The 26,552-nt window shown below is 44.4% G+C and overlaps 3 protein-coding genes and 1 long non-coding RNA gene across 12 annotated transcripts in view; 2 read left to right on the top strand and 2 right to left on the bottom strand.

Annotated features, from left to right (window-relative positions):
- The window catches only part of TMEM268 (transmembrane protein 268), a 116,275-nt gene that overhangs the window by 46,653 nt on the left and 43,070 nt on the right, over positions 1 to 26,552 (bottom strand). The window lies entirely within an intron of this gene.
- On the top strand, positions 223 to 16,421 carry TEX48 (testis expressed 48). 8 transcript variants are annotated; one of them, XM_003777435.4, is made up of 5 exons: positions 285 to 443; positions 10,698 to 10,805; positions 11,020 to 11,142; positions 14,196 to 14,327; positions 16,108 to 16,421. In XM_003777435.4, the coding sequence occupies exons 2-5, from the start codon at positions 10,802 to 10,804 to the stop codon at positions 16,209 to 16,211; spliced, it is 363 nt and encodes a 120-aa protein (XP_003777483.1). In that variant the 5' UTR covers positions 285 to 443; positions 10,698 to 10,801; the 3' UTR covers positions 16,212 to 16,421. The 8 variants fall into 8 exon arrangements, with proteins under 8 accessions (XP_054376509.2, XP_003777483.1, XP_054376503.1 ...); XM_054520528.2 differs by lacking the exon at positions 285 to 443 and adding an exon at positions 6,508 to 6,555 and having other exon boundaries at positions 11,066 to 11,142; XM_054520532.2 differs by lacking the exon at positions 285 to 443 and adding an exon at positions 6,519 to 6,555.
- Positions 23,490 to 25,805, bottom strand: LOC129047995 (uncharacterized). Of its 2 annotated transcripts, XR_008509956.2 has the most exons (4): positions 24,607 to 25,805; positions 24,409 to 24,511; positions 23,955 to 24,084; positions 23,490 to 23,854 (listed from the first exon to the last, which is right to left on the bottom strand). It is a non-coding gene; the product is annotated as an uncharacterized LOC129047995 (long non-coding RNA). The 2 variants fall into 2 exon arrangements; XR_008509955.2 differs by having other exon boundaries at positions 23,500 to 23,854; positions 24,409 to 25,792.
- TEX53 (testis expressed 53) lies at positions 25,014 to 26,532 on the top strand. The gene is made up of 2 exons (XM_024252517.3): positions 25,014 to 25,175; positions 26,186 to 26,532. Exons 1-2 carry the CDS (start codon positions 25,070 to 25,072, stop codon positions 26,287 to 26,289), a joined length of 210 nt encoding a protein of 69 aa, XP_024108285.1. The 5' UTR covers positions 25,014 to 25,069; the 3' UTR covers positions 26,290 to 26,532.

Raw genomic sequence — 26,552 nt, 5'->3', positions numbered from 1 at the left:
GAGAATCGTGTGAACCTGGGAAGTGGAAGCTGCAGTGAGCCAAGATTGCACCACTATGCTCCAGCCTGGGTGACAGAGTGAGATTCTGTCTCAAAAAAGAAAAAATATATATTATTATTCCTATATTGCAGAGGGAGAACTTGAGCGTGAAGTGCCTTTGCCTAAGGTTACTACCCAGTGGGCGGACAGAGACGGAATGGCACCCACATCTACAGAGTCCAGTGTTGTACTGCCCCCTTCTGGTCATCCTCTAGGTGCTTCCCGAGGCCCCAGGACTTGTGCCCCAGTAAACAGTCTGGTGGACAGTATGGCATCGTGGTCAGCAGAACTTCTCCCTCCTCCTCGCTGTTATGGTCCAGTCCAAACCCCCCAGCCCCAACATTCCCTGGTTCCCCAGCTCTGTGACATCACAGACAGCCTTCTGTCCACTCTGCCAGCTGCAGGTGAGTGGGGCTCACAGTTTAAACCAAAGGGTGGGAGGTGATCGTTTTTCTGTACTAAAAGGCACAATGTCCCCACCACTCCTGGACCCCTATTCATTTTGCTCCAAGAAGCAATCCCCATCCTTCATTTGCTCTAACCTCTCTCTCTGGGTCCCAGTCTCCATCTGTGCTGAATGACCTCCCCCACCCCCGCCCGCAGCGCCAGAAGCCTTCCTGTTTGACCTCATTGATCTTTCTTCTGATCAAAGTGCAATGGGGTCACTAGAGACCTGAAGTTCATACCCACTGAGGACAACCCAAGGGCCCTCTTCTTTGGTTTCTGCTTCCCTCTAGAGGGGGTCACTGGTAGTGCAGGAAGTGCCACACATCCCCTAGGCATCTCCCCTACATATTAATCAGCATCAGAACCTTCATTTGTATTCATTAAGCCTTTATGACACACCAGAAAGCTGTGCTAAGCACTTTCCATCATTATTTAATCCTCAGAACTACCTTCTATTGTAGATACTATTATTCTCATCCCCATTTTACAGGTCAGAAAACAGAGATTCAAAGAGGTCATAAATTCTTCTAAATTTCCTAGCTAACAGTAGATCTCCAAGAATTATACCCCCAGAGAATGTGCTTGTAACTGATACACCGCTCTCCCTAACAGCCTTTTCATTTCTGAAGAGGGTTCAAAAGCTCAAAGCTCTCTGCTGTCAACACTTAGAGGAGAAAGTGGTTCTACTACCCTCTTTCTTGCAAAATTGTCTGGTAAAGATGTGGAGACAGCATCAGCACGGGGTGTCAACAAACCTACGCTTCAAATCCCTGCTGATAATATGGACGATCTCCACGGTTTATTTTTAATTGAAAAAAATCAAGGTGCAAAACATGGTGTATAGTAAGCTATCATTTGTATTAAAAAGAGAGAAAGAGAGAATTTGAATAACTACATTTTCTTGTATATCCATAAGCTGCTTTGGTGGAAGATGCCTCCATTCACTACATGAAACAAAAACTGAATTTGTTTCTGGTTAAACAAGGGAGAACTGTGCTTGTATGGGAAAGTCTCTGAACAAAGCTCATCGCTGATGCATAAGGGGCTTTGGGAGGTGTTGAGTTCGTGGACTGGTGGTGTTTCAGAGGCAGCAGTGTTTAGGAATGGTAGGCCTTTAGCTATGAAATGTACCTACTGGCATGTGTCTGTTAGAATGGTTACCAAGGGAGTTTCATTAATAGATTAAATGGGTGTCACACAGGTTCTGGGGATTCGTTGTTACCGTGGTTACAGGGCAATCCATCGTTACCTAGGAATGTGGGAGCTTCTCTTTTTATTCTCATTATCTGCCTTCTGGTCTCCCTCAACTAAAGCTGCAGGAAAGACCCTCCAAGATTGTCCAGATCTTCACCACTGTCGTTGGCTTTTCTTGAAAACACAGTTCCATTTTTCCCTGTACAGAGATCTGGTTTTCATTTTGAGTATCAGTCTGCCTCATTTCTTCTCATTTTTGTCTTTGAATCATTTGTTTCACCATTTGTCAAATCAGAGGCTACATAAAAGCATTCAGCTCTCTGGACAACAGAACCTGAATGATGCAAAACAATGATAATTAAGGCCAGGCACATTGGCTCATGCCTGTAATCCCAGCACTTTGGGAGGCCAAGGCGGGCAGATCACCTGAGGTCAGGAGTTCGAGACCAGCCTGACCCAACATGGAGAAACCCCGTCTCTACTAAAAACACAAAATTAGCCAGATGTGGTGGTGCATGCCTGTAATCCCAGCTACTTGGGAGGCCGAGGCAGGAGAATCGCTTGAACCCAGGAGGCAGAGGTTGCAGTGACCTGAGATCGCACCATTGCACTCCAACCCTGGCAACAAGAGCAAAACTCCATCTCAAAAAAAAAAAAAGGACATGATAATTAAAAGTATTTTCAAAAAGATCTGAAAGCCTCTCTGGAGTCATGCTCCATGATTTCCCTGGCATGACCATCTACCTTAGATAGCCAGGCTGCTTTTTCCTTGGGCTTAGCTATAGATTAACCTCACCTGTGATATTAATCCAGACACAACAGGGAGTGTTAGCAACGGTGCAGACTACCCTAATTAGCTAAAATAAAACCTGAAGGTGTCTGTGATCCATAATTACTCAAGCTAAGGATTTTAAATTGGTCAGGTGTACCCTAGGATGTGGGCTATATGATTTGCTGTGTCAGTCAAGGTGAGGGGAAAAAAGGCTCTTTAAATTGTTCAACTCAGAATCCTCAGAAGTCTGTTTCATCTACTAGTAGTTAAACCCCCAAGAAGGGTTTCATCCCTTCAGACTCTGTGTAAGAAGACATAGTCCACCGTGGGTGCTGGAGAATCATGTACTGGAATGGTCTAAGTATTCATCATGCAGAACAATTAGTCTTAATTATAGTTGGAATAGAAGAGTCTGATCTCCACGTAAGAAACAAACCATATCAACAAGCAAGCAGTATAGCTGTTCATTTATATTTACAGACAATGCCCTTTGGGAGTTTAGAGGCAAAATAGGAAAGTGTTAAGTGCAAAGGTCTCCTCAGAAAGACTCAGTAGACAGATATGGACAGCTGTCCTTCTGACATGGAACATTAGTTCTTCTAATGGCCTTTCTGCATACAGTAAGTGCAAGTGTTCTCCACAGACTCCAAATTCTTAAAGAACAGAGGAGATTTGGGTCCTGTCTTTATTTCAGGGGCCAGTTGTTTTACCTAGTAGGCCATAAGATTATCTTGATTTCTAGTTAACATTTTAGGACTCTTGGAAAATGATCAAGATATCTACACTAATGGAATTTCCCATTCCAATTGATTTTTTCTAAATCCTCTATTTTAGATATGAGCTTTTGCATAAAGAAAAGGCTCCTTTTACTTATACTCTTTGTTTGCCCCAGAATGTCCTTTGAAAGTGTCCTGAAGTCTATTAAGTCACCTTCTGATTCATCATTTTGTTTGTTATTCTTGAATCTTTGCCCTATCTACCCTTAAGAGAAAATCTTTTGAAATAGTTTCATGTGGCATACTTCCTATTTTTCTTACCCTCTCAAGTCCATTTTTAAAAATATTATGCATAGATAGGTTATCTGAATCTTCTGACCTTTTTCATCCTGCTACTCTTAAACATTTTCCCCATTGTTGAAGGTCAACAATTTTTTTTTTTTTTTTTGAGTCAGGATCTCCTGTTGCCCGGGCTGGAGTGCAGTGGCATGATTATAGCTCACTGAAGCCTTGATTTCTCAGGTTCAAGCAATACTCTCTCCTCAGCCTCTGAATAACTGGAACTGCAGGTGCACACCGCCATGCCCAGCTAAATTTTAATTTTTAGTAGAGATGAGGTATGTTGCCCAGGCTGGTCTCAAACTCCAAAACTCAAGCTATCTTCCTGTCTCAGCCTCCCAAAGTGCTGGGATTACAGGTGTGAGCTACTGTGCCTGGCCCGAAGGTCAACAACGAAATGAACTAATTGGTATAAATAGGATAGTCCAAGACAATAAATAACGAACAGAATCCTGAATTACACAGGATATACAAAACAAACTTTCTTTTGTTCTGAAATTTGGGAAGATTCTATTTTTACCCAACTCAACTCCGAGTTTAAATTCAGCGTCTCTTGATCTGCCTTCAGTGCAGAAGTTTTAGGCGGGTATTGTGCAATGTGATTGTTCTCTTCTAGAAAAATGCTCCCTGAAAAAGTTTATTTGGGCAGCCAGGGGAAGGAATAAGAGGAGTATAGGTGGATAGTAAAGATCAAGTTGGGTGGAGAGAGAAAGAGAGAAGCAAAGAAAATCGGTGTCAGAAGGTTTGAGTAAGAGTAAGGTCTTTTTTATCTTTTTCTTCCTGAGGCCAGAGCATTCCAGACAAAGAAGCCTTCTATTTATGTTTGGCATTTTTATCTTCTCTCTTCTCTAGAGCTCCTCTTAAGTCTGATTTTTGACATCAAAACTTTGTCATCATGGCTACAGTAATCCTAAGTCATCTAGTGAACTTTTGCCATTTATTAAGACAAATACATGAGAGTACCTATAGTGAGAGTACATATACGGAGTTTTTCCAGGAAGAGGCAACAACCTTAATGCAGATGAGACCACGACAAGCAGGAAAGAGTACACTACAATTGATAAACAGTTTCTACTTGTGCAGTGTCTTGAATTTCTTGGCCAAGCAGAGCCTAAAAGAGGCCATATGATCAAAAACCTGAAAATTACTGACTCCCGAATATAAGCTAAAAAAAAAAGTGACCTTCTTTTATGATTTACCAAGACAGAACACATGCTGACAAAGATTTAGAGGGACCCAAGTCCAAGTTTTAGCAATTTCTTCTAGACAAATCAATTACCACTCCAACAAAACTCCAACCACTCAGGGCTGACTCATGGTGGGGGCTTGTCAGAGCTATGCTTCCATTCCTTTCTTATGAAGTGCTTCCTTCTACATTCAATATACACAAGGCAATCTGGAACAAAGCCAAACCCTGTGAGGCAAGCATTTTTATAAGTGGATGAAGACAACTGAAACTAAAGCAAGTAGCAGAATATGAAGCAGATTAATGGCAAGGATATTTGCTAAATGGTGCATCTCCAAAACAAAAGATCTAACTGCCTATATAAATTTCTATTTCTTTATAAATTATAGGAAAATGAAATAAATCCACTAAAGAGAGCTCAATGAAATATATCAGAGCTCAAATCATGTTAAAAAAAAAAATCCCATGACACTGACACTAGGTCTAGGGAAAAACAAAAAAACAAACAAACAAAAAAAAAAACACCTCACCTGGCAGCAGATCCAAAACACTATTGGAGATTGGAGCTAAACGGACCTAGTGAGTGCCCCCACTTTGACCAAAAAATCCACACAATGGGGACATCTGTATGTGTCTAGCCTGCATCGTATCTAACCACGAGGAACAGCTTATGTGCAGAAAGTTAAAAACCAGTTAGTGGAAGGGAGAAAGGAGATCTGTTGGGCATAGTTTTTTCCAACAGTCAGAGAAGGTTCATGTGTTTATTCAACAAATATGTATAAAGTACCTATTCTGTGCCCATCCCTGGGCTGAGTGCTGAGGATACAAAAGTGAATAAAGGCCGGGCGCGGTGGCTCACGCCTGGAATCCCAGCACTTTGAGAGGCCGAGACGGGCGGATCACAAGGTCAGGAGATCAAGACCATCCTGGCTAACGCGGTGAAACCCCGTCTCTACTAAAAATACAAAAAATTAGCCAGGCATGGTGGCGGGTGCCTGTAGTCCCAGCTACTCGGGAGGCTGAGGCAGGAGAATGGCGTGAACCCGGGAGGCGGAGCTTGCAGTGAGCCAAGATTGCGCCAGTGCACTCCAGCCTGGGCAACAGAGCGAGACTCCGTCTCAAAAAAAAAAAAAGTGAATAAAATACTGTCCCTGCTTCCATGGACATTTGTCTATCTTGTGTCTTGTTCACTGCTATATCTCCAGCACCTAACAGTACCTGGCACATGGTAGGTTTTCAGTAAATACAGGTGAAATAAATGAAGAAAAAAAAAAGAAAAAAGCTTGGCTGGGCTCAGTAACTCAAGCCTATAACCCAGCACTTTTGGAGGCTGAGGCAGGAGATTTCTTGAGCTGAGGAATTCAAGACGAGCCTGGGCAATACGGCAAAATCCCATCTCTACCAAAACAAAAACAAAAACAAAAACAAAAAACTATAACCGGGCATGGTAGTGCAAGCCTGTACTCCAAGCTACTCAGGAGGCAGAGGCAGGGAAATCGCTTGCACCTGGGAGGTTGAGGCTGGCGTGAGCCCTGATGGTGCCACTACAGTCCAGCATGGGTGTCAGAGTGAGACCCTGTCTCAAAAAATAAAAAAGAAAAGAAAAAGAAAAAGGAAAAAGCTCATGAACTAGTATCCAGACTGTCAAAAATAGGCAGTTACAAGACAATGTTTCAACAAGTATTTATTGAGCACTTACCATGAGTTAGGCAGTCACTGTACAATAACAGGCTGTGTACAGGAAAACATGGTGGGCCAGCAGGGGAGTGCTGTGGGAGCACAAGGGAGGGACTCCTAACTTATCCCATGCCTTCCTGTAGCCCCTGAGCTGAATCCTGGAGTTTGATGACTGAAGTATTGAGGTGAGAACATCCCAGGTAGAGGGAACAGGATGTGAACAGGATCCATTCAGTAAAAGGTGATTGGGGGAGCTGCCTATACAGCATCTCTTATGGCTCTAGGGCGGTGAGTGCAACCCAGAGAAGATGAGGCTGAAGAGAATAACAGTGGTGATCACAAAAGGAGTTGGATCTGCAGACTTGGGGACCCCCTTGGTGGGGCAGAGGGTTGTTGGGGCAGAAGAGAGATAGGATTTACATGTCTACCAGATAACTCTAGCTTTAGGTGGAGGCAAACAAACCAATGAGAAAATTTAAGCAGTGGTCCAGGTAAGAAGTGATGGTGGCTTACACTACGGTGAAGGAAGTGGCAAAGGATTGACTGGGCAGACAGACTGAAGAGATATTTGGAAAGTAAAGTTCAAAGACTGATGAATGCAAGCAGATGGCAGGAGGCTGGCAGTCTTCTGACTCTAGAGACAGAGTGAATAATAGGATCATCCCACGAAATAGGGAACATGGGAAGAAGATAGATATGCTTTGCAGCGGAAGGGAAGAAAAATAGTCCCAACCAGTAAACAGAGAGCAGAACTAAAATTGACTCATGAAACCATCAGAGTAAGCTTAGCATGTGAATGAGGTAAGCTGGGTCCTACAGCTTGTGACGTTCCTGGCACAAAAACTACCACTCACCTCTCTACTGCCCCCAGGGCCTGCAAATGCTTTTACTCAAGACAAGAATAAATGCTAGTTTATTCTACAAACACCCTCAATTTTTATTCTACGAACAATTATTGACTTCCCACACTGCACTAGGTACTGCTCTAGTGACTGAGAATAGAGCAGTAAACCAAACAGCTAAAATCCATGACCTCATGTGACTTCTAATTTAGTAGGAAGAAGCAGACCTTCAACACAATAATTTAGCAAATTATGTAGAGTGTTAGGAAAGGAAGCTGGGCACAGTGACTCACACCTGTAATCCCAGCACTTTGGGAGGCCAACATGGGAGGATCACTTGATTTCAAGACCAGCCTGAGCAATACAGTGAGACCCCTTCTCTTAAAAAAAAAAAATTAAGAATTTGCTGGGCATGGTGGCACGCACCTGTAGTCCCAGCTACTCAGGAGGCTGAGGCAGGAGGAGCCCAGAAGTTCAAGGCTGCAGTGAACCATGATTGTGCCACTGCACTCCAGCCTGAGCATAGAGCTAGACCCTGTCAAGAAAGAGAGTGAGAGCAAGAGAGAAGGAAAGAAGGAAGGAAGGAAGGAAGGAAGGAAGGAAGGAAGGAAGGAAGGAAGGAAGGAAGGAAGGAAGGAAAGAGAAGAGAGAAAGAAAGAGAGAAGAAGGCAAGAAAGAAAGAAAAAAGACAGAAGGAAGGAAGGAAAGAAAGAAAGAGAGAGAAGAAAGAAAGAAAGAGAGAGAGAAGAAAGAAAGAAAGAAAGAGAGAGAAAGAAGGAAAGAAAGAAAATGTTTGAAAAGTAAGCAAGGAAGAGATTAGGAAGTGCTGGGATGCTGGGCAAGGGGGTATAATGTTAAATACAACAGAGAAAGTCTCACTGGAAAAGGTGACATTCAAGCAAAGACTTGAAGGTAATGACAGAATGTAGTTATCTAAGAGAATTGAATTCCAGGCAGAGAGTAAAACAAGCACAAATTGTTGAGTTGAGAGCTTGCTGTGTTTTAAAACTCGGCAGCGGGGGGCAAATGGAATTGGGAAATTGAAGGAATTGAAGACAGAGTCGGTGATGAGGGTTGTGGGTGGCCAGGAGGGAAGAAGGATGATTAGATTACAGAATATCTTAAGACCCAGGTGAGAACTTTGGTTTTTCTTCTGAGGAATATGCAAAACCACTGAATTTTGGAGAAAAGAAAGACTAAGAGAAAAAATCTTTTTGGCCAGGCGCGGTGACTCACTCCTGTAATCCCAGCACATTTCGAGGCCAACATGGGAGGATCACTTGAGCCCGGGAGTTCAAGACCAGCCTGGGCTACATAGGGAGACCCCGTCTCTACAAAAAATACAAAAGTTAGCCAGGTGTGGTGGTGCACACCTGTAGTCCCAGCTACTGGGGAGGCTGAAGCAGGAGGATCACTTGAGCCCAGGAGTTTGAGGCTGCAGTGAGCTGTGATCATGCCACTGTACTCCAGCCTGGGTGACAGAGTAAAACTCTGTCTCAAAAAAAAAAGTTTGCATTTACCCCCCACATGTTTGCTATTTCTTATCCTATTCATCCCTTTCTGTAAATGTGAATTTCTATCTGGTATCATTTTCTTTCGATCTTAGCATTTTTTACAGCCTGGGTCTTCTAAAGACAAATTCTCTCTATTTTTTTGTTTATCTTATAATGTCTTCATTTTGCCTTAATTATTGAAGGATATTTTCATGGAATACGAAGTGAAAGGTTTACAGTTTCTTTTTTTCATGTTTGTTTATTCCAGTTGTTTTAAGAGCCTGTTCTTTAGTTTACTTTTTAGCCATTTAACTAAAATGTGGCTAGGTGTAATTTTCTTTTTTTTGAGACAGAGTTTTACTCTTTTTGCCCAGGCTGGAGTGCAATGGCACGATCTCGGCTCACCGCAACCTCCTCCTCCAGGGTTCAAGCGATTCTCCTGCCTCAGCCTCCCCAGTAGCTGGGATTACAGGCATGTGCCACCACGCCCAGCTAGTTTTGTATTTTTAGTAGAGACGGGGTTTCTCCATGTTGGTCAGGCTGGTCTCGAACTCCCGACCTCAGGTGATCTGCCGGCCTTGGCCTCCCAAAGTGCTGGGATTACAGGCAGGAGCCACTGCGCCCGGTCGTTGTGATTTTCTTTTTGTTTTTCATGTTTGGCGCTCACTGAGTACTTATGTTGATGCTTTCCATCAAATTTAGTAACTTTTCAGCCACTATTGCTTCAAATATTTTTTTCGTCCTTCTGAGAGTCCAGCAACGCGTGTATGTTACACAGCTTGGTAGCATCCCGCAAGGTCAGTGGGGTACTCTTCACCCTTTTAAAATCTTTTTTGCTTTCTCTGTTTCCATTTGGATAATTTCTATTGACCTTTTTGCAAGTTTACTGATCATTGCTTTTGCTTTGTCCAATCTGTTGTTAACCCTACCCAATACATATTTTCTTCAGATACTGGTTTTTATAGAACTAGAATTTCTATTTGATTCTATTTGAGTTTCCATTTCTTCCTTCCATATTATATCTCTCCATCTACTATACTAATTTTTTCCTATCCTTGGAAGTTTTGAGCTGAAGGGTGACATGATACATTTTAACAGAACTACCCCAATTTTCGTATTAATTATGGAGGAAGTCCAGGGTAAGAGAAATAAGGAAACCAGTTAGGAGGCTATTGCAGTAATTCAGGCAAGAGATGATGGTGGCTCAGGCCAGGGTATGGCAGTAGAGAAAATGGGACTCAAGTGCCCATAATGAAGGCAAAACTCACAAAGCGAAGTGAATTAGGTATTGTGAGGGACGCCTAACCAATACCATGATAAGAATTTCCTTTTAAAGGGGGGTTTTGCCACAAGAAGAGAAGTGACAACAGAATGTATCCAGAGATCTGAAAAACTTGATACACAAATAAAGGAATCTGGGACTAAAGCAAGGCCTTATAATCCTGGACCTTCAAAACTAGAAAGATCCTTGAAGAGATCATCCAGCCTAACTTCTTACTACTGATGAGGAGCCTGAGACACAGAAAGAAGCATGGACCTACCCAAAGCCCTCCAGCAAAGTAGTGGCAAAACCAGAATTTAAACCTACAAGTCCATATGCTTCCTTTCCATAGGACCTGGACCAGCTGGGATCATTTGAAGCCAGTGAGCTACATGAAGAGAAGGGAGGAAAATGGAATGACCACTGATTGAGCATTTATCGTATACTTAGCATCACAGGAGCTACTTTTCATATATATGATTCTTTACTCCTGCAAAGTAGGCACTGCTATTCTCATTTTTCATGTGATAAAAGTGAAGTTCAAAAAGGGTAAAGAATCCACCTAAGAACATGCACCTGTTAATGGGGTAGGACACAGAGCTATCTGAAACCTGAACATGTTTACGTGCATGTCTGCATGAGGTGAGATTTTGCTGCCATCAGATCCTATCTGGAGTGTGAACACAGGTGAAGGACTAGCATTTTTCAGCCACAGTCTTATGTTTACTTAGGAAACAGCCCAGCCCAGTTAATTGGGCTCAGACTCAAGATTGGCTGATTCAACAAGGCACCCCTGCAGACAAAGCTGGCAGAGTAGAAGTTTCAACTCGTTTCCATGGGTAAGAAAACTTGGTACAGAATAGGAAAAAATGGCCTAGGCAGAAGGATCTGCTGGCCATGGGAAGTTACAGAAGATTTGGGAGTGGGGAGGAGTATTATATTAATACCTTGGGAGAGGCTGACCCAATGATACCCCCACCACAGTCGATTTCCAATAGGCATCTGGAATTCAGATTCCAGAACCCATGCCCCTTATTCCTTTGCCTCCAACAGCAGCCCACCAAAACCTGATCTCGAAGATCTTCTGTTTATGCTGCAGGGACTGTCAGGAGCCTTATGCCATCGATGACTCCAAGGTTCCCAGTCAAACCCAAGAGCACAAGCCATCAACCCAAAGTAGGTATCAGATAAGGACACTCTGCATGGCCTCTCTAAACCGCACTTTGCTCACTCTCTGCCTGCTGGGATACCCCCAAACTGCCTTCATCTTTTGAGTGATAATTCCAATTTAAAATGAGGTGGGTGTTGGATGGCTAAGTACTCAAACCAATAAACAAGAGAGCTTAAACTCTTGTACTTAAAGTGTAGTCTACAGACCAGCAATATTGGCATCACTTGGGAGCTTGTTAGAAATGCATTTTCAGATCCCGCTCCAGACCTACTGAATCAGAACTGGCACTTTAACAGGATCTCCAGGTAAATTTGAATGTACGTGATAGTTTGAGAAGCACTGGATTAAAGACTATAAAAATAGTGGTTAAGATCCCTGTTTTGGGGGCAATACATGCTAGTTCAAATCTCAGCTCTGCCACAGAAGTTGGGCAAGTCTCTTGACCTCCCTGAGTCTCACTGTCCTTGCCTGTAAAACAGGGATATTCACAATACATTATTATTTTTCAGGATCACTGGGAGAGTAAAATGAGGCAATATAAATAAGCATCTAGCAGGGTCTGGCACAGAGTAGGCACTCAACATACAGAAACAATATATAGGTATTGATGAGGATAGAGTATGTTCTGCTGCTAAAACAAATAAGCCTTGAAATCTCAATGGTTTACAGAATAAAAATGTATTTCTTGCTCGCACAAAGTCTAGTACAAACCAGCCACCCGCCTTTTAATCTTTAGCCAGGGCCTCTGGAATATGAGACTTCCTAGGCTACCATGTCAAGGGAAGAGAGAGAGACAGAGAAGTCACCCTGGCCTTCAGTTTATAATCAAAACCTTCTTGAAGATCCATGAAAAGAGATCAAGCAGAGAAGATCAGCGATCAAAATCAACAATTTCAGACAGAAAAAAAAAGAAGCATTATTGTCAAAATCAGCCAAAGTTAGGACTCACACAGGTGGGAGGGGGTGAGCACAGATGGCCAGGAACCTGGCAGAGTCCCACCGAGAGACAGGATAGTACAATGATGTATTTTGACAGAAATCCACATGTGAGGGTCTTTAAAATACTTTCCTGGAAGTAGAATCACAATAAAAATCAGGAATCTTAAAAATATCAATGCCTTTTCCCAAGGTAAGAATGATGATAATCACTGAAACCCTATAATATGCAAAGCACTGTCTAGGCACTGGGGACCCAGCTGTGATCAGATAAATCCCTTACTGTTTCAGAGTGTATATTTCATATTTTAACAGTAAAATGATATTATTTAATCCCCACAATAACTCTAAGAAGCAGACATTAGTATTCAAATCGAGCATACCATTTTGCAGATATGAATGAAGAGGCAGGTGGGGGTTAAGCAATTAGTTAAGGCATGCAGCTAATAAATGACAGAGCTGCCTATCACAGAACACAGCTCAGACTATTGACAAAATTCTTTGTTGTTCTTCTAGAAACCTAGAAGTATATAAAGACAAAGTCTCATATACAACAATGTTCATCACAACAGTATTTATGGTAGCAAAATCTGGGCCGGGCACAGTGGCTCACACCTATAATCCCAGCACTTTGGGAGGCAGGAGGATAACTTGAGCCCAGGAGTTCAAGACCAGCCTGGGCAACATGGGAAGATCCCACCTCTACAAATAATAACAAATTAGCCGGACTGGGCATGGTGGTTCATGTCTGTAATCCCAGCACTTTGGGAGGCCAAGGCAGGTGGATCACCTGAGGTTGGGAGTTTGAGACCAGCCTGACCAACATGGAGAAACCCCATCTCTACTAAAAATACAAAACTAGCCAGGCATGGTGGCACATGTCTGTAATCCCAGCTATTCGGGAGGCTGAGGCAGGAGAATTGCTTGAACCTGGGAGGTAGAGGTTGCGGTTAGCCGAGATCATGCCATCGCACTCCAGCCTGAGCAACAAGAGCGAAACTCCATCTCAAAAAAAAAAAAAAATTAGCCAGGCATGGTGGCGCACACCTGTAATTTCAGCTACTCAGGAGGCTGAGGTGGGAGGATCACTTGAGCCCAGGAGGTCGAGGCTGCAGTAAGTCATGATTGCACCACTGCACTCCAGCCTAGGTACCAGAGTGAGACTCTCTCAAAAAAATAAATAATAAAAAATCCAACATTAGAACTTTGGTTAAATAAATCTTACATTATTCAAAAACTAGAATATTGTACAACCATTTTTTAAATTTAGTGACATGAGAAAAATATTTATGCCATAATGTATATGAATAAAGTCAAATGCAGGGCTGGGTGAGATGGCTCACAACTGTGATCCTAGCACTTTGGGAGGCTGAGGCTAAAGGATTACTTGAGGCCAGGAGTTCAAGACCAGCCTGGCAACATAGTGAGACTCCCGCTCTCTCCAAAAAAAATTTAAAAATTAGCTGGGTGCAGTGACACATGCCTGTAGTCTTAGCTACTCGGGTGGCTGAGGCAGGAGGATTGCTTGAGCCTAGGAGTTTGAGGTTACAGTGAGCTATGATCACACCACTGCACTCCAGCCTGGGCAACAGAGCAGATCCCTGTCTCAAAAAATAAACAAAAAAATAAAATTCATCCATAATACACAGGATATGATGGGCTATGTAAAATATGCATAGGAAAAGACCGGAACTGTGATAATAACTTGGGGAAGAGGTGTTTGGGGGCACTTTTTCCTCCCTTATACTATTCAATATTTCGTAACTTTTCTATAAAGCGTATGCATTACATTTTTAAGTGGAAAAAGGTTAATGTTTTAAAAAGAAGACATACTTTGCCCTGAACTGATCATTACACATTCTACGCATGTAACAAAATTTCATACGTAGCGCATAAATACGTACAAATACAATGTATTATTTTAAAATACACACTTTGAATCCAGCACCTACTTGTGAGGGGAAGCCCTCAGAGGACAGGAGGTGGTGGTTTCAGGTACACCCCCACCCCATAATAACCCCCACTTGCCTGTGTGCGCTGCTTCAGAGCTTGCAAAACACCTTCACTTCCGTGATCTCACCTAAGCCTGCCTCACGTGACCCTGTGGAATTCTCATTGCCAGATTTGCAGCTTCAGAAGGATGAGCTTGACAGACAAAATCCCAAGCGCATTAACGCAGTCTCCCATTTGCCTTCGAGAACACCCCTGATCCAGACAAAAAAGAGCACTTCCTCCAGCAGCAGTGAGTTTAAGGGTGAGTCCCAAATTGGGGTCCTAACACTGACCAGAAACTCCCAGACAGGGAGCCTGGTCCTGATAACCAGACCCCATTGATACTTCAGCTAAGTGAGATGGGGAGATGGAATTGCTCCCATCAAGCAGCCCCAGTCATATTCCAGAGCACACTGGGGAGACCCTAGAGTCTAAGACCAGACTCCACTATCTTCCAAGCTAGGAAGTGCATGAGGAGGAGCAGGTCTGGGGGGAAAGGGCAGACATCCATGCTTTCCTTTCCTTTCAAGGCTTTGTGGCATCATCTTTTTTTTTTTTTTTTTTTTTTTTTTTTTTGAGATGGAGTCTCCCTCTGTTATCCAGGCTTGAGTGCAGTGGTGCAATCTCCAATCTCAGCTCACTGCAACTTCCACCTCCCAGGTTCAAGTGATTCTCCTGTCTCAGCTTCCTGAGTAGCTGAGATTACAGGTGCCCACCAACATGCCTGGCTAATTTTTGTATTTTTAGTAGAGAAAAGGTTTCACCATGTTGGCCAGGCTGGTCTCGAACTCCTGACCTCAAGTGATCCACCTACCTTGGCCTCCCAAAGTGCTGGGATTACAGGTGTAACCACCGCACCCGGCGGCATCATCTTACACGTGTATTTTTCATATGCTTACTTGATGTCTACTTTGGCCAGTAGACAGTAAGTGCCAGGAGGGCAGGGGCCCACATCAGTTTTGTTCCCTGTTATGCCCCCAGATCCAGCCAGATGCATGGCAAGTAAACAATGCCAGAAAACACTTGTGGACTGAGTGTAGTTCAACTGGGGGTGAAATGCCTCTGGGTCACAGAAGAACAGATGCCCAATCCTGGGACAGCGGCACAGCCCAGGAAGAAGAAATGCAGCCACATTGCTGGGCACCAGTTCTATGCCCAGGTGGTCTTACATAACTCACAACCACCCCAGCAGTCCTGTAGAGAACTAAGGATTATCCAACCCAGTCATTTTGAATTCTCCTAACAACTAAACCCCCTTGAAAACAACATTTCACAGAGTCCAATTTCTATAAAAGATCAAAGAGGAACAGTTCTGCTTGAATCAAGCTTGAGAAGGTAGGAACCCCACTAGCTCGCCCACTCCTTCCTTCTGCCCTTCCCACCCCCCATAGGGGTGAGGCTCACAGAGGGAAAGGGACTTCCCACAAGTGCACTAGGGAATGACGTAAGTGTCAGAGCCAGGATGGGCCCAAGTCTCCTACCTTCCATGTCACTGTGCTTTGCAAGACAACCTACTGTCACTGAAGCCACCCATGTAGCACAACGCAAAACACACTGCAAGAAACTCCTATCGCAAAAGACTTCCAAGTCCTAGGCTAGGGTCTGCCTTGGGTCCCTTGGAATTCAAGAATCTGAGGAGGCCGGGAGCGGTGGCTCACGCCTGGAATCCCAGCACTTTGGGAGGCCAAGGCGGGCGGATCACTAGGTCAGAAGATCGAGACCATCCTGGCTAACACGGTGAAACCCCGTCTCTACTAAAAATACAAAAAATTAGCCGGGCGAGGTGGCGGGCGCCTGTAGTCCCAGCTACGCGGGAGGCTGAGGCAGGAGAATGGCGTGAACCCCGGGGGGCGGAGCCTGCAGTGAGCCGAGATGGCGCCACTGCACTCCAGCCTGGGTGAAAGAGCGAAACTCCGTCTCAAAAAAAAAAAAAACTAAGAACCTGAGGAATGATCAGCAATGGATACAAACAACCAGAACAGTTCATCCAAGCCCAATTCAAAGGCCTTCACCCAGCATAATTTTTTCCTTTCTTCTTTCAGATCTGAATGCATATGCCTCCCAAAGAAATTTTTACAAGAGAAACTTAAACCGCTACTGCCAGGAGCGTTGGCCATTCCAGCCATGCCTCGTTGGGAGGCCCTGAGCATTCTAGCCGGCAGCTGCACAGCTGCTGGGGCGTCTCCATGAGGAAGAGGGCGGTGGACACGAGTCATGAAGACTAATTCGGAAACTCCCCTGAAGGAGGAGAAAACGTCTGAGCCATCCTTGTGCCACCAAGCAAGAGTCACTCCAGCTCCTAAAAAAGCCACCATGGGAAGAGCTGCCTCCAATTAAAGTTCTTGATTGCACCAGAGGATGTGTCCTTCTCTTTTCCTTTCCCCCTTACCAAATAATGTCTTATTATTTTTAAATATATTGTCACCTCTAACTAAGCTTAAAAAATTTAGCCTATTGGCCAGGCGCAGTGGCTCACGCCTGTAATCCCAACACTTTGGGAGACCGAGGCAGGTGGATCACATGAGGTCAGAAGTTCAAGACCAGCCTGGCCAACACGGTGAAACCCCACCTCTACTAAAAATAAAAAAAATCAGCCAGGTGTGGTGGCGTGCTCCTGTAATCTCAGCTACTAGGGAGGCTGAGGCAGAAGAATCACTTGAACCCAGGAGGCAGAGGTTGCAATGAGCTGAGATCTCGCCACTGCACTCCAGCCTGGGTAACAGAGCGAGACTCCGTGAAAGAAAGAAAGGAAGGGAAGGGGGAAGGGGGAAGGGAGAAAGGGGAAGAGAAGAAAGAACAAAGAGAGAGAGAGAGGAAGGAGAAAACAAATTAGCTTTTTGGATACCTTCTGAAATAATTCCAAATTTACAGAAATATCACAAGAATAATACAGAGAACTCCCATTTACCTTTTACCCAGAGTCGCCAGTTGTTTAATTTACATTTTCCCCATTTGCACCATTTCAGCTCACTGCAACCTCCGCCTCCTGAGTTCAAGTGATTGAACTCAGGAGTTCAATCCTGCCTCAGCCTCCCAAGTAGCTGGGATTACAAGTGCCTGCCACCACGCCTGGCTAACTTTTGTATTTTTAGTAGAGATGGGGTTTCACCATGTTGGCCAGGCTGGTCTCGAACTCCTGACCTCAGGTGATCTGCCCTCCTCGACCTCCCAAAGTGAGGGATTACAGGCGTGAGCCACTGTGCCAGGCCAAGGTATATCTTTATTAACAGCATGAGAACAGATTAATATGGTGTACCTTTAGGGTTAATTTTTCAGCATGGACTTTTCAGCCAAATGGAAAAGATATATACAGTTTTGTCAGATGCTGCCAAGTTCTCTTCTGTAAGAGTATATAATATCTGAGATACCCGTTTCCTCATGCCCTCAGCAACTGTTCAGGCTCTCCCAAACCTACAGGTGAGAAATGGTATCTCATTTTGGTTTTAACTTGCATTTCCCTTACCATGAGTGAAGACTAACATCTATTCATATGTTTAAGGGTCATTTTTATATGTTTTTATTATCTGTTTATGTCTTCCACTCTTTTTTCTTTTTCCTATTAATTTTTGAGTGCTCTTTATATACCAGAAATACTAGCTCCTCAAAGTCAAGTTTATTAATGTTTCATTGAATCTGGACTTTGGGTTGTCGTTAGAAAGCCTTTCCCTACATCCAGTTTATAGAGGAATTCACCCACACTTCTTCGTTTGCTTGTATAGCATTATATGTTAGAAGTATAACCTGTTCCATTTGGCACTTATTATTATGTATTTAGGAAGTATGGATCTAACTGTACACTTTCCCCAAATGATTATATAGTCATTTCAGCATATTTATTAAGGAGAATATCTTTGGTCCAATCATCCGTCTGAGATGACACCTTTATTATCATATACTAAATTTTCATATATATTTGTGTCTCTTTCTGAACTTTCTATTCTACTCCACTAGGGAGTCTGCCGGTTTTACTCTTTTTATTCTTGCTTGTTTTTTCATGTAAATGTTAGGATCAATTTGTCTAGCTTCAGAAAAAATCTTGATGTTATTTTCATCATGATTGTGCTAAATTTACAAATTAGGGAAAATTATAAATCAGGAAGAACTGACACATCTATAACATTGATTCTTCCTAACCACCAACCAATGGCTTTTCATTTGTTCAAACCTACTTTGTTGGCTTTCAGGACTATTTTTAAGTGTTCTTTATATTAATTTTGCAAATTTCTTAATAACTTTACTCCTAAGTATTTTATCTTTTGTTGCTATTGTAAATGAAGTTTTCTCTCTCACTATTGTTGTAGTTAGTCATTGCTTGCGTATAATAACACTATTGAGTTCAGTATGCTAATTGTATGCCTTGCTTCCCTTCTGAATTCTTTCATTGTTTGAGTAGTTTTGTTTTTTGCTTTCCTATGGTTTACCAGTAATACTATTATGTAATCTGCAAGTAGAAATACTTTAACTTCTTCTTCTTCTAATTTTTATGTCTCTGATTTACCTTTTCTGATTGCGATGGTTAATGCCACCGCTACAATGTTAAAGTTAGTAGATATCTGTGCTTCGTTCCTGATTTTAAATAGCTCTAGTATTCGCAAATTAAGGAAGAAGCTGGGTTTAGGACAAAGGCATAGAGGTAGAGATAAAGAGAGAGAGAGAGAGTGCCATTTTATCATAGTAATATAATATCCATCAATTCCCTCTTTTTTCTTTTTTCAGCATCTACAAGAAAAAAATCACAATTTCTTTACTCATGTCGAATCAAACTTCCATTCCACAGATAAATTTCACCTGACCATGATTTATTATTTTCATACTATGAGGTTGGATTCTGTTCACTAATATTTTATTAAGAATTTTTGTATCAGTATTGGTAGGTGACATTGCCTTGTAATTTTCTTTTTGTATTACCCCTATCACATGTGGTTATCAATATACACTTGCTTCACAAAAAGAATGTGGAAGTTTTATTTTATATGCTCTAGAACAATTTATGTAACACTGTAACTGGTCTTTAAAAGCTTGGTGAAACTCTCCTTGTGAAACCGTCTGGACCTGTTGCCTATTTGGGGGAGGGTAGTTGCTTAATAAATTTCTTCTACAGAAATTGATAGTTTCTATCTTTAATGCAGTCAATTTAATAAACTGTATTTTCCCAGAAAACTATCTACTTCATAGTTTTTCAAAATTTTTTACATAAAAGTATATTATGGACTCTCAAGATTTTTAAAATTTCTTTTGTTTCAACACTTATTTCCCCCTTATTCTTTCTAATTTTATATATTTGTGCTTTCTCCTTTTTTTCCTGATTAAGCTACATAGTATTTCTATTTTGTTAATTTTTTTCAAAAAAAGATTTTGATTAATTACATCTGCTTTTTCATACTCTAGTAAATTCTGCTTTCAATCTTATACATTCTTTTCGTTACTTTGTTGTTCTTTTTCCAGCTTTTAGAATTGGGAAATTATTTCATTCTTTTATTTTCTTGATACAAGTGTTTAAACACGGTGGTAGACAGAATAATGACCCCACTGCAAAAGATTAAAGTTGAAGATACAATTAAGGTTGCTAATCAGTGACCTTGAGACAATTCACGATTACCTGGGTGGGCCCCACCTAATCACATTGAGAGAATCTGCAGCCCACTCTGGGGCAGGTTTCTGCCACAATAGCACAGAGGCCAGGACAGGAGAGGAGGTGGCAGCAGTCGGGAATTCACCAACATCCCCTTCCTGGGGAGAAGGAACTAAATTGTCATGTGACTTGCTTGGCCAATGAAAACATAACAGATAGGACACCCACAGGGGCTTAGAAATGTGTTTTCACAGTGGGGCTTGCTGTGTCTTCCTCTAGCAGCCCCAGAAGAAGAACACACCTGGCTAGCCTACTAATCCAAAAGGGGTAAGAGACACGTGAGGCAGAACCACTCCAGCTGACCTGATAGGCACAGTGGACATTACAGCATGGTGGACAAAGGAATGGACTGCTGGAGAGGGGCTCAGCATATGTCCTCCCTCCTCCCTGCCTTTGTGGTTCAGTCCAAACCCCACTGTCCCCAATATTCCCCAGTTCCCCCACTCTGTGACATCGCAGACAGCCTCCTGTCCACTCCGCTAGCTGCAGGTGAATGAGGCTCATAGGTTAGACCTAAGGGTAGGAGGGGGTAATTTTTCTGTACTAAAACAGAAAATGTCCCCGCCACTCCTGGACACCTATTCACTTTGCTACAAGAAGCACCCCTTATTTGCCTTGACCCCACTGTTTCTCTGTCTCTGGGTCCCAGTCTCCCCCGCCGTGCTGAAAGACTCCTAAGGGTTCCCCTAGCTCCAGACGACTTCCTGTTTGACCTCATTGATCTTTCTTATTCTGATCAAAGTGCTGTGGGGTCCCTAGAGACCTGAAACTCACAGCCCACTGGGGACAGCACAAGGGCCCTTTTCTTTGGCTCCTGCTTCCCTCTAGAGGCGGGCACTGGTAATGCAAGAAACACCACACATCCCGCCACCCCACCCCACCCTGTCCCAGCCAGCATCTCAGTGATATTAAACGCCTACCGTGTACCATATACCCTGCAAAGCACTTGACATCTCTATGTCACCAAATCCTTACAACGGCATTCTGCGGGTAGGTTTCACCATACCGTTGTACAGACTGGAAAACTGAGGTTCAAGGAGGCTAAATGGCCCAAAATTACACAGCAAGGTGCAACAGGAATTAGGAACTGAAGTCCATCTAAGTAAAAAAAGAGTGTGCTCTTAACTGTTATGCTGTTCTGCCAGGCTTCAGATGGAGCCTTTCCATTTAAAAACCACTTATCATCAACTCTTGGAGGTCAAGGTGGTTCTGAACATCTCATTCTGGAACTGTACAGACAGAATAAAATCTGGCTTCAGATAAAACTACATTAAAATACCAGCTGTTTCTCTTGGGTGCCACACCTGAGCAAGTCACCTTTCTTAGGCTCAATTCCCTCCATCTGGAAAATCAGACAAAGTCCTGCCTTGCAAGGTGGAGAGGAAAATGAAATGAGCTCAGCAATGTCAAAGGACCTGCCCAAATGCTCAATGAATGTCAGTATTCTTGACACCATGGCTGTTTCCATTCCCGTGACTTTCTGAGATTAAAGAAAAAAAGAAAAAGCCTGTTCATGGAAGGGAGAACGGGGTGAAGGATTGAGCGTACCATTGTCCAACAGTCAGACAATGTTCCTGTATTTATTCAATCAGTATTGAGAGCATATGCACTCTGCACACAGCCCCGTGCTGCATCCTGGGACCCGAAGGTGGGCTGGACCCACCCCTGCCTCCTCGAGAGTGAGGCTCTGTTGCTCTTGTCCACAGCAGTATCCCCAGCACCGCAGTCAGTGCTTGGCACCACTAGGTCCTCAAAAAGTATATGCTGGACAAATTTTTTTAATCACTGATTTTTTGTAGGCAAATAAACAGGCAGTGAAAATACAGTCCATTCAACAAATATTACTGAGCATCCACTGCGGTTTAGGCAGACACTGGAATGACAATCAGGTCCAGGACACAGGGAAGCCCAGGGGACAAGGGAACCATAAAGAAAATGCCCCAATTCGTCCCAGGTTTAAGAGATGGCTTCCTGGCTGGGCATGGTGGCTCACACCGGTAATCCCAGCAACTTGGGAGACAGAGGCAGGCAGATCACTTGAGATCGGGAATTCAAGACCAGCCTGACCAACATGGCGCAACTCTGTCTCTACTAAAAATACAAAAATTAGCCAGGTGTGATGGTGTGCACCTATAATCCCAGCTACTCAGGAGGCTGAGGCAAAATAATCGCTTAAGCCCAAAGGGTGGAGGATGGTTGCAGTGAGCCAAGATCGCACCACTGCACTCCAGCCTGGGTGACACAGTGAGACTCTGTCTCAAAAAAATAAAAATAAAAATAAAAAAGTGATGGCTTCTTGAAGGAAGTGACACCTGAGCTGTCTTCAAGTGTAATGAGGAGAGGACATGGAGGTGCAGGTTTCAGCTTGTGCAGAGGCACAGGGATGGAACAGTAAGAAAAAGTCTGGAGCACAGACAGCAGCTCCTATGGCCGAAGAGTAGTGACTGAGTTGGAATGAACGGAGCTGGCAAAGTCGACAGGGGCAGATCCTCAGACAAGTTCGAGCAGCAGAACAGGGGAGCCACTGAGGGGTTAAGGCAGAGGAGGAGTGACCTAACAGGATTTTCACCAGGGGCAGATCTGGTTGCAGATGAGCCACCAGACAGGCTAGTGGGAAAGCAGTGGTCAGGATCCAAAGGCAGGAGGCGCTAGTGGTGAGGGCAATGGGAATGGAGGGTGGCCGACAATGGAGATATTTATGGGATAGATTCAAAAGGCCTTGATGAATGTGAGCAGAGGGGAGGTAAGGGGTGCCCCATTTCTAGCTGCAGACACAAAATGAATAGTGGTACCTGTCCCCAAAATAGGAAACATAAGAGGAGGAAAAGCAAGTTCAGGATGGAGAGGGTGGAGAAGAGAGGTGGTCCCATCAGAAGGCAGCCAAAAGCAACCCTATAAGTCATCCATAAAGCCATCCATCAGCTTGGCAGGTGGGTGAGGCAGGTGATGTCCTACTGGTTGTGACATTCCTTGCTGCTCCCTGGTGACAGCACCTGCTTGGACCCTGGACCAAAGTGAGATACATACAGGTTCATCCAACCATGCCACAAATGCTGTTAACCACCTGTCCTGCACCCTGCACTGGGGACCCAGCAGTGAACACAGGAGACTTCCTGCCTTCCTGGGTTTACTAATGGGAAAGTGAGTACGTGCACATAAATAAATTCTAGGCTGCTTCTGAACATGACAAGGGCTGCAGAGAAGCATGAGGTGGGGAAGGGAAGTAGAGAGTGCTGGGAGCAGGGAGGAGGCTTAAACAGAGTGAATAAACAGAGAGAATTAAACAGAGTAAATAGGCCAGAGAAGGCCTCACTAGAAAAAGTGTTCATGGCCGGGCATGGTGGCTCACGTCTGTAATCCTTGAAACTTGGGAGGCCGAGGCGGGCAGATTTCCTGAGGTCAGGAGTTTGAGACCAGCCTGGCCAACATGGTGAAACCCCGTCTCTACTAAAAACACAAAAATTAGCCGGGCATGGTGGTGTGCACCTGTAATCCCAGCTACTCAGGAGGCTAAGGAATGAGAATTGCCTGAATCCCGAAGGCAGAGGTTAGTGAGCTGAGATCGCCCTACTGCCCTCCAGCCTGGGCAATAGAGTGATACTCCATTTCAAAAAAAAAAGATTAAGTGTTCTTTAAGCAAAGGCTTGAAACAAGTGAGAGAACGAGTCTTGTGGATCTCTAGGGGAAGAGCATTCCAGCATTCCAGCAGAAATGCAAACAGTGGTGTGTTTGGTGTGGCGGGAATGAGGTGAAGGGTAAAGTAGCAGGAGACAGTGAGGGACAAGTGGATAAATGGTTAGATTATGAATTTTTTCAAGAGAGGCCCAGGGAAAGACTTTTCTTTTATTCTACATGATACAGGAAGCCACTGGAAGGTTCTGGGCAGAGGTGTGACATGATCTAATGTCTGTAGGAGGAGGATTCATCTGCGTTGATGCTTAATGCTGATGCTTAGGAGCCGTTGCAATAATCCAAGTAGGAGATGCTGGTGACTGAGGCTGGAGAGGAGCACTAGACGGGTGGGAAGTCACTACCCAAGGATGAGGCCATGGAGTGAACCCAGTGTGCTGTGATCGACACATGACCACCGATGATGGAAATTTCCAGAGTGGGGCTTTGGCCACAGACAAAGGGGAGCAAGTGCAGATGGCCAGAGCCTGGAAAAGAGAAAGGAGGTTGGGAATAAGATAGACTTACAACCTTCGGTCATCAGAGCTGGGAGAATCCTTGGAAAGATAGATGATGCAGCCCACTGACTTCCTGTTGCAGATGCAGGGGGCCTCAGGATGGGCTAGCCCAAAGCCACACAGCAAGTTAGCGGCAGTGCCAGGACTGGGACCAGCAAAGCTGGGCTTCATCATCACGCTCCCGTGGGACCTGGGCCCAGCTGGAATAATGGAGCCAACAAATCATATGGGAAGACAATGAGCACAGAAAGCACTTTGGGGCACCTCCCAGTAGAGCGGCCAGTTTACAGACAATTAAACACTCATTACTCCAAGGTGGTATTACTGTTCCCATTTTCCAGATAAGAAAGGGAGGCCAGTGACTGGGCAAAGTGACTTATGCCTGTAATTCCAGCACTTTGGGAGGCCGAGGCAGGAGGATCTCTTGAGGCCAAGAGTTTAAGACCAGCCTGGGCAGAATAGCGAGATCCCATCTCTACAAAAAGTTAAAAAAAAAAAAATTAGCCAGATATGGTGTCACACACCTGTAGTCCCAGCTACTCAGGAAGCTGAGGCAGGAGGATCACTTGAGCCTAGGAGTTCGAGGCTGCAGCGAGCTATGATTAAGCCACTTCACTCCTGCCTGGGCTACAAAGCAAGACGCTGTCTCAAAAAATAAATAAATAAAATAAAATAAAGTGAGGCACAAAGAGATTACAGAACCAACCCAAGAGCACACATACACCTAGAGAGAAGGCAAATCTGACTCTTAAACACAAGATTGTCTGTGTGGGCTGCTGCATCTCCCGGGGTTCTGCTGCCACAGGACCTGGCAAAGAAGAGATTCACGTTTTTCAGCTACAGTCTTAAGTTCATCTAGAAAACAATGCTGCCTAGAGAACTGTGCTGGACCTCCAACATCTTTGGTTCAAGAAGGCAACGCTACAGGTAAAGACTGGCAGAGTGGAGGCTCCACGTCCTTTCCACAGGTAGGAGAAATGTGCACAGTTGAGGAAAGACTGGCCCTCAGAGTGGTGGGCCCAGGTAGGTGGGCCTGGAACTGCTGGCCACAGGGAGCTACAGCAGGTCAGAGAGAGGGGAAGGGCCCACTATGACCCAGCGCTTAAATAACAATGGGTTTCTGGGATTGGAGCTGCAGAGCCAGGAGCCCCAGTGCCCTTTCCTCCTCCCACTGCCCACCAAAACATGGGGTCCAAGATCTGTTGTTGCCACAAGGCCAGCGAGGGGTCTTCCACCACTGTTGGCTTCCACAATCCAAGAATGTTCCAACAGCATCATCCACGGTCCTTCAGTAGGTTCCAGACGTGGGTGTGTGATAGTGTCAGGAACACCTGAATGATTCTCTGCGCCTCGGCCTCCCCGGCCCCCTCCTGCTGGGACATAGTCAGACTTCTTTCAGCCTTCTGGGAGTGTGGAAAGGGTGTAGTTACTCAAGCCTGGAACAACACAGCCTAAAGACTCTATCAGTTATTAGAGATTAGTTATTAGGTAGTAGATATTCGTTGAAATCACTGGCTTTAGTACTCCATGGCAGTTTGTTGATTTATTTAATTTCTCACTGAGTTTGTGGTACTTCATTAGATGGTAGTTTAAACTCTGCCTCGGCTGCTTACTGAGTGTGGGCATGTCGCCGACCCTCCCTCTCTAAGCCTTAGCATCCTTCTCTCCAAAATGAGGATAACGATAATATATTGCCCACTGTGCAGGCTGTTAGGAGGATGAAGGGAGGCACCGTGTGTAAGTGAATGCATATGGCCCCACACAAAGAAGACATTCAACAAGGCCGGACGCGGTGGCTCACGCCTGTAATCCCAGCACTTTGGGAGACGGAGGCGGGACCATCCTGGCTAACACGGTGAAACCCCGTCTCCACTAAAAATACAAAAAATTAGCCGGGCATGGTGGTGGGCGCCTGTAGTCCCAGCTACTCGGGAGGCTGAGGCAGGAGAATGGCGTGAACCCAGGAGACGGAGCTTGCAGTGAGCCGAGATCGCGCCACTGCGCTCCAGCCTGAGCGACACAGCAAGACTCCGTCTCAAAAAAAAAAAAAAAAGACATTCAACAAATGATATCTGTGGATGTGTATTAGGATCAGCTGGGCCACGCTGAGGTAATGAGTAAACTCTAAAATCTCCATCGCTTCACCCAGCTTGAGATCATTCTTAGCTCATACAAGCAAACTTTTATTTTTAAAGCCATGAATGATTTGAGGAGTCTCCGAGTGGAGTATGGCCAAGATAGGTTATTCGCACATCACTCAAAGCCTTTACCCAGAATAAGTTTATTCCTCTGTTCTTTCAGATCTGAACACAAATTCTCTCCACAGTGCTGTACCAAACAGACATCCACACCTCCCCTATGACAACCGCATGATGCTCAAGGTGTGCACCCTTAGGAGGCCATGAGCATTCTAGCCGGCGGCACCCACGTGGTCCCTGAGGCTGCACAGCTGCTGGGCTTCCATGAGGAAGAGGGCAGTGGACAGGAGTCATGAAGACTGATTCAGAAACCCCCCTGCAGGAGGAGAAGACGTCTGAGCCATCCCTGTGCCACCACCAAGAGTCACTCCAGCTTCTGAAAAAGCCACCGTGGGGAGAGCTGCCTCCAATTAAAGTTCTTGGTCACATCAGAGGACATGTCTCTCCTCCTTCCCCCTTTGCCAGCCCTA

Source organism: Pongo abelii, chromosome 13 (genome assembly GCF_028885655.2).
Source record: "Pongo abelii isolate AG06213 chromosome 13, NHGRI_mPonAbe1-v2.0_pri, whole genome shotgun sequence".
Classification (NCBI taxonomy): domain Eukaryota; kingdom Metazoa; phylum Chordata; class Mammalia; order Primates; family Hominidae; genus Pongo; species Pongo abelii.
This window is presented reverse-complemented; position numbering and strand designations above follow the sequence as displayed.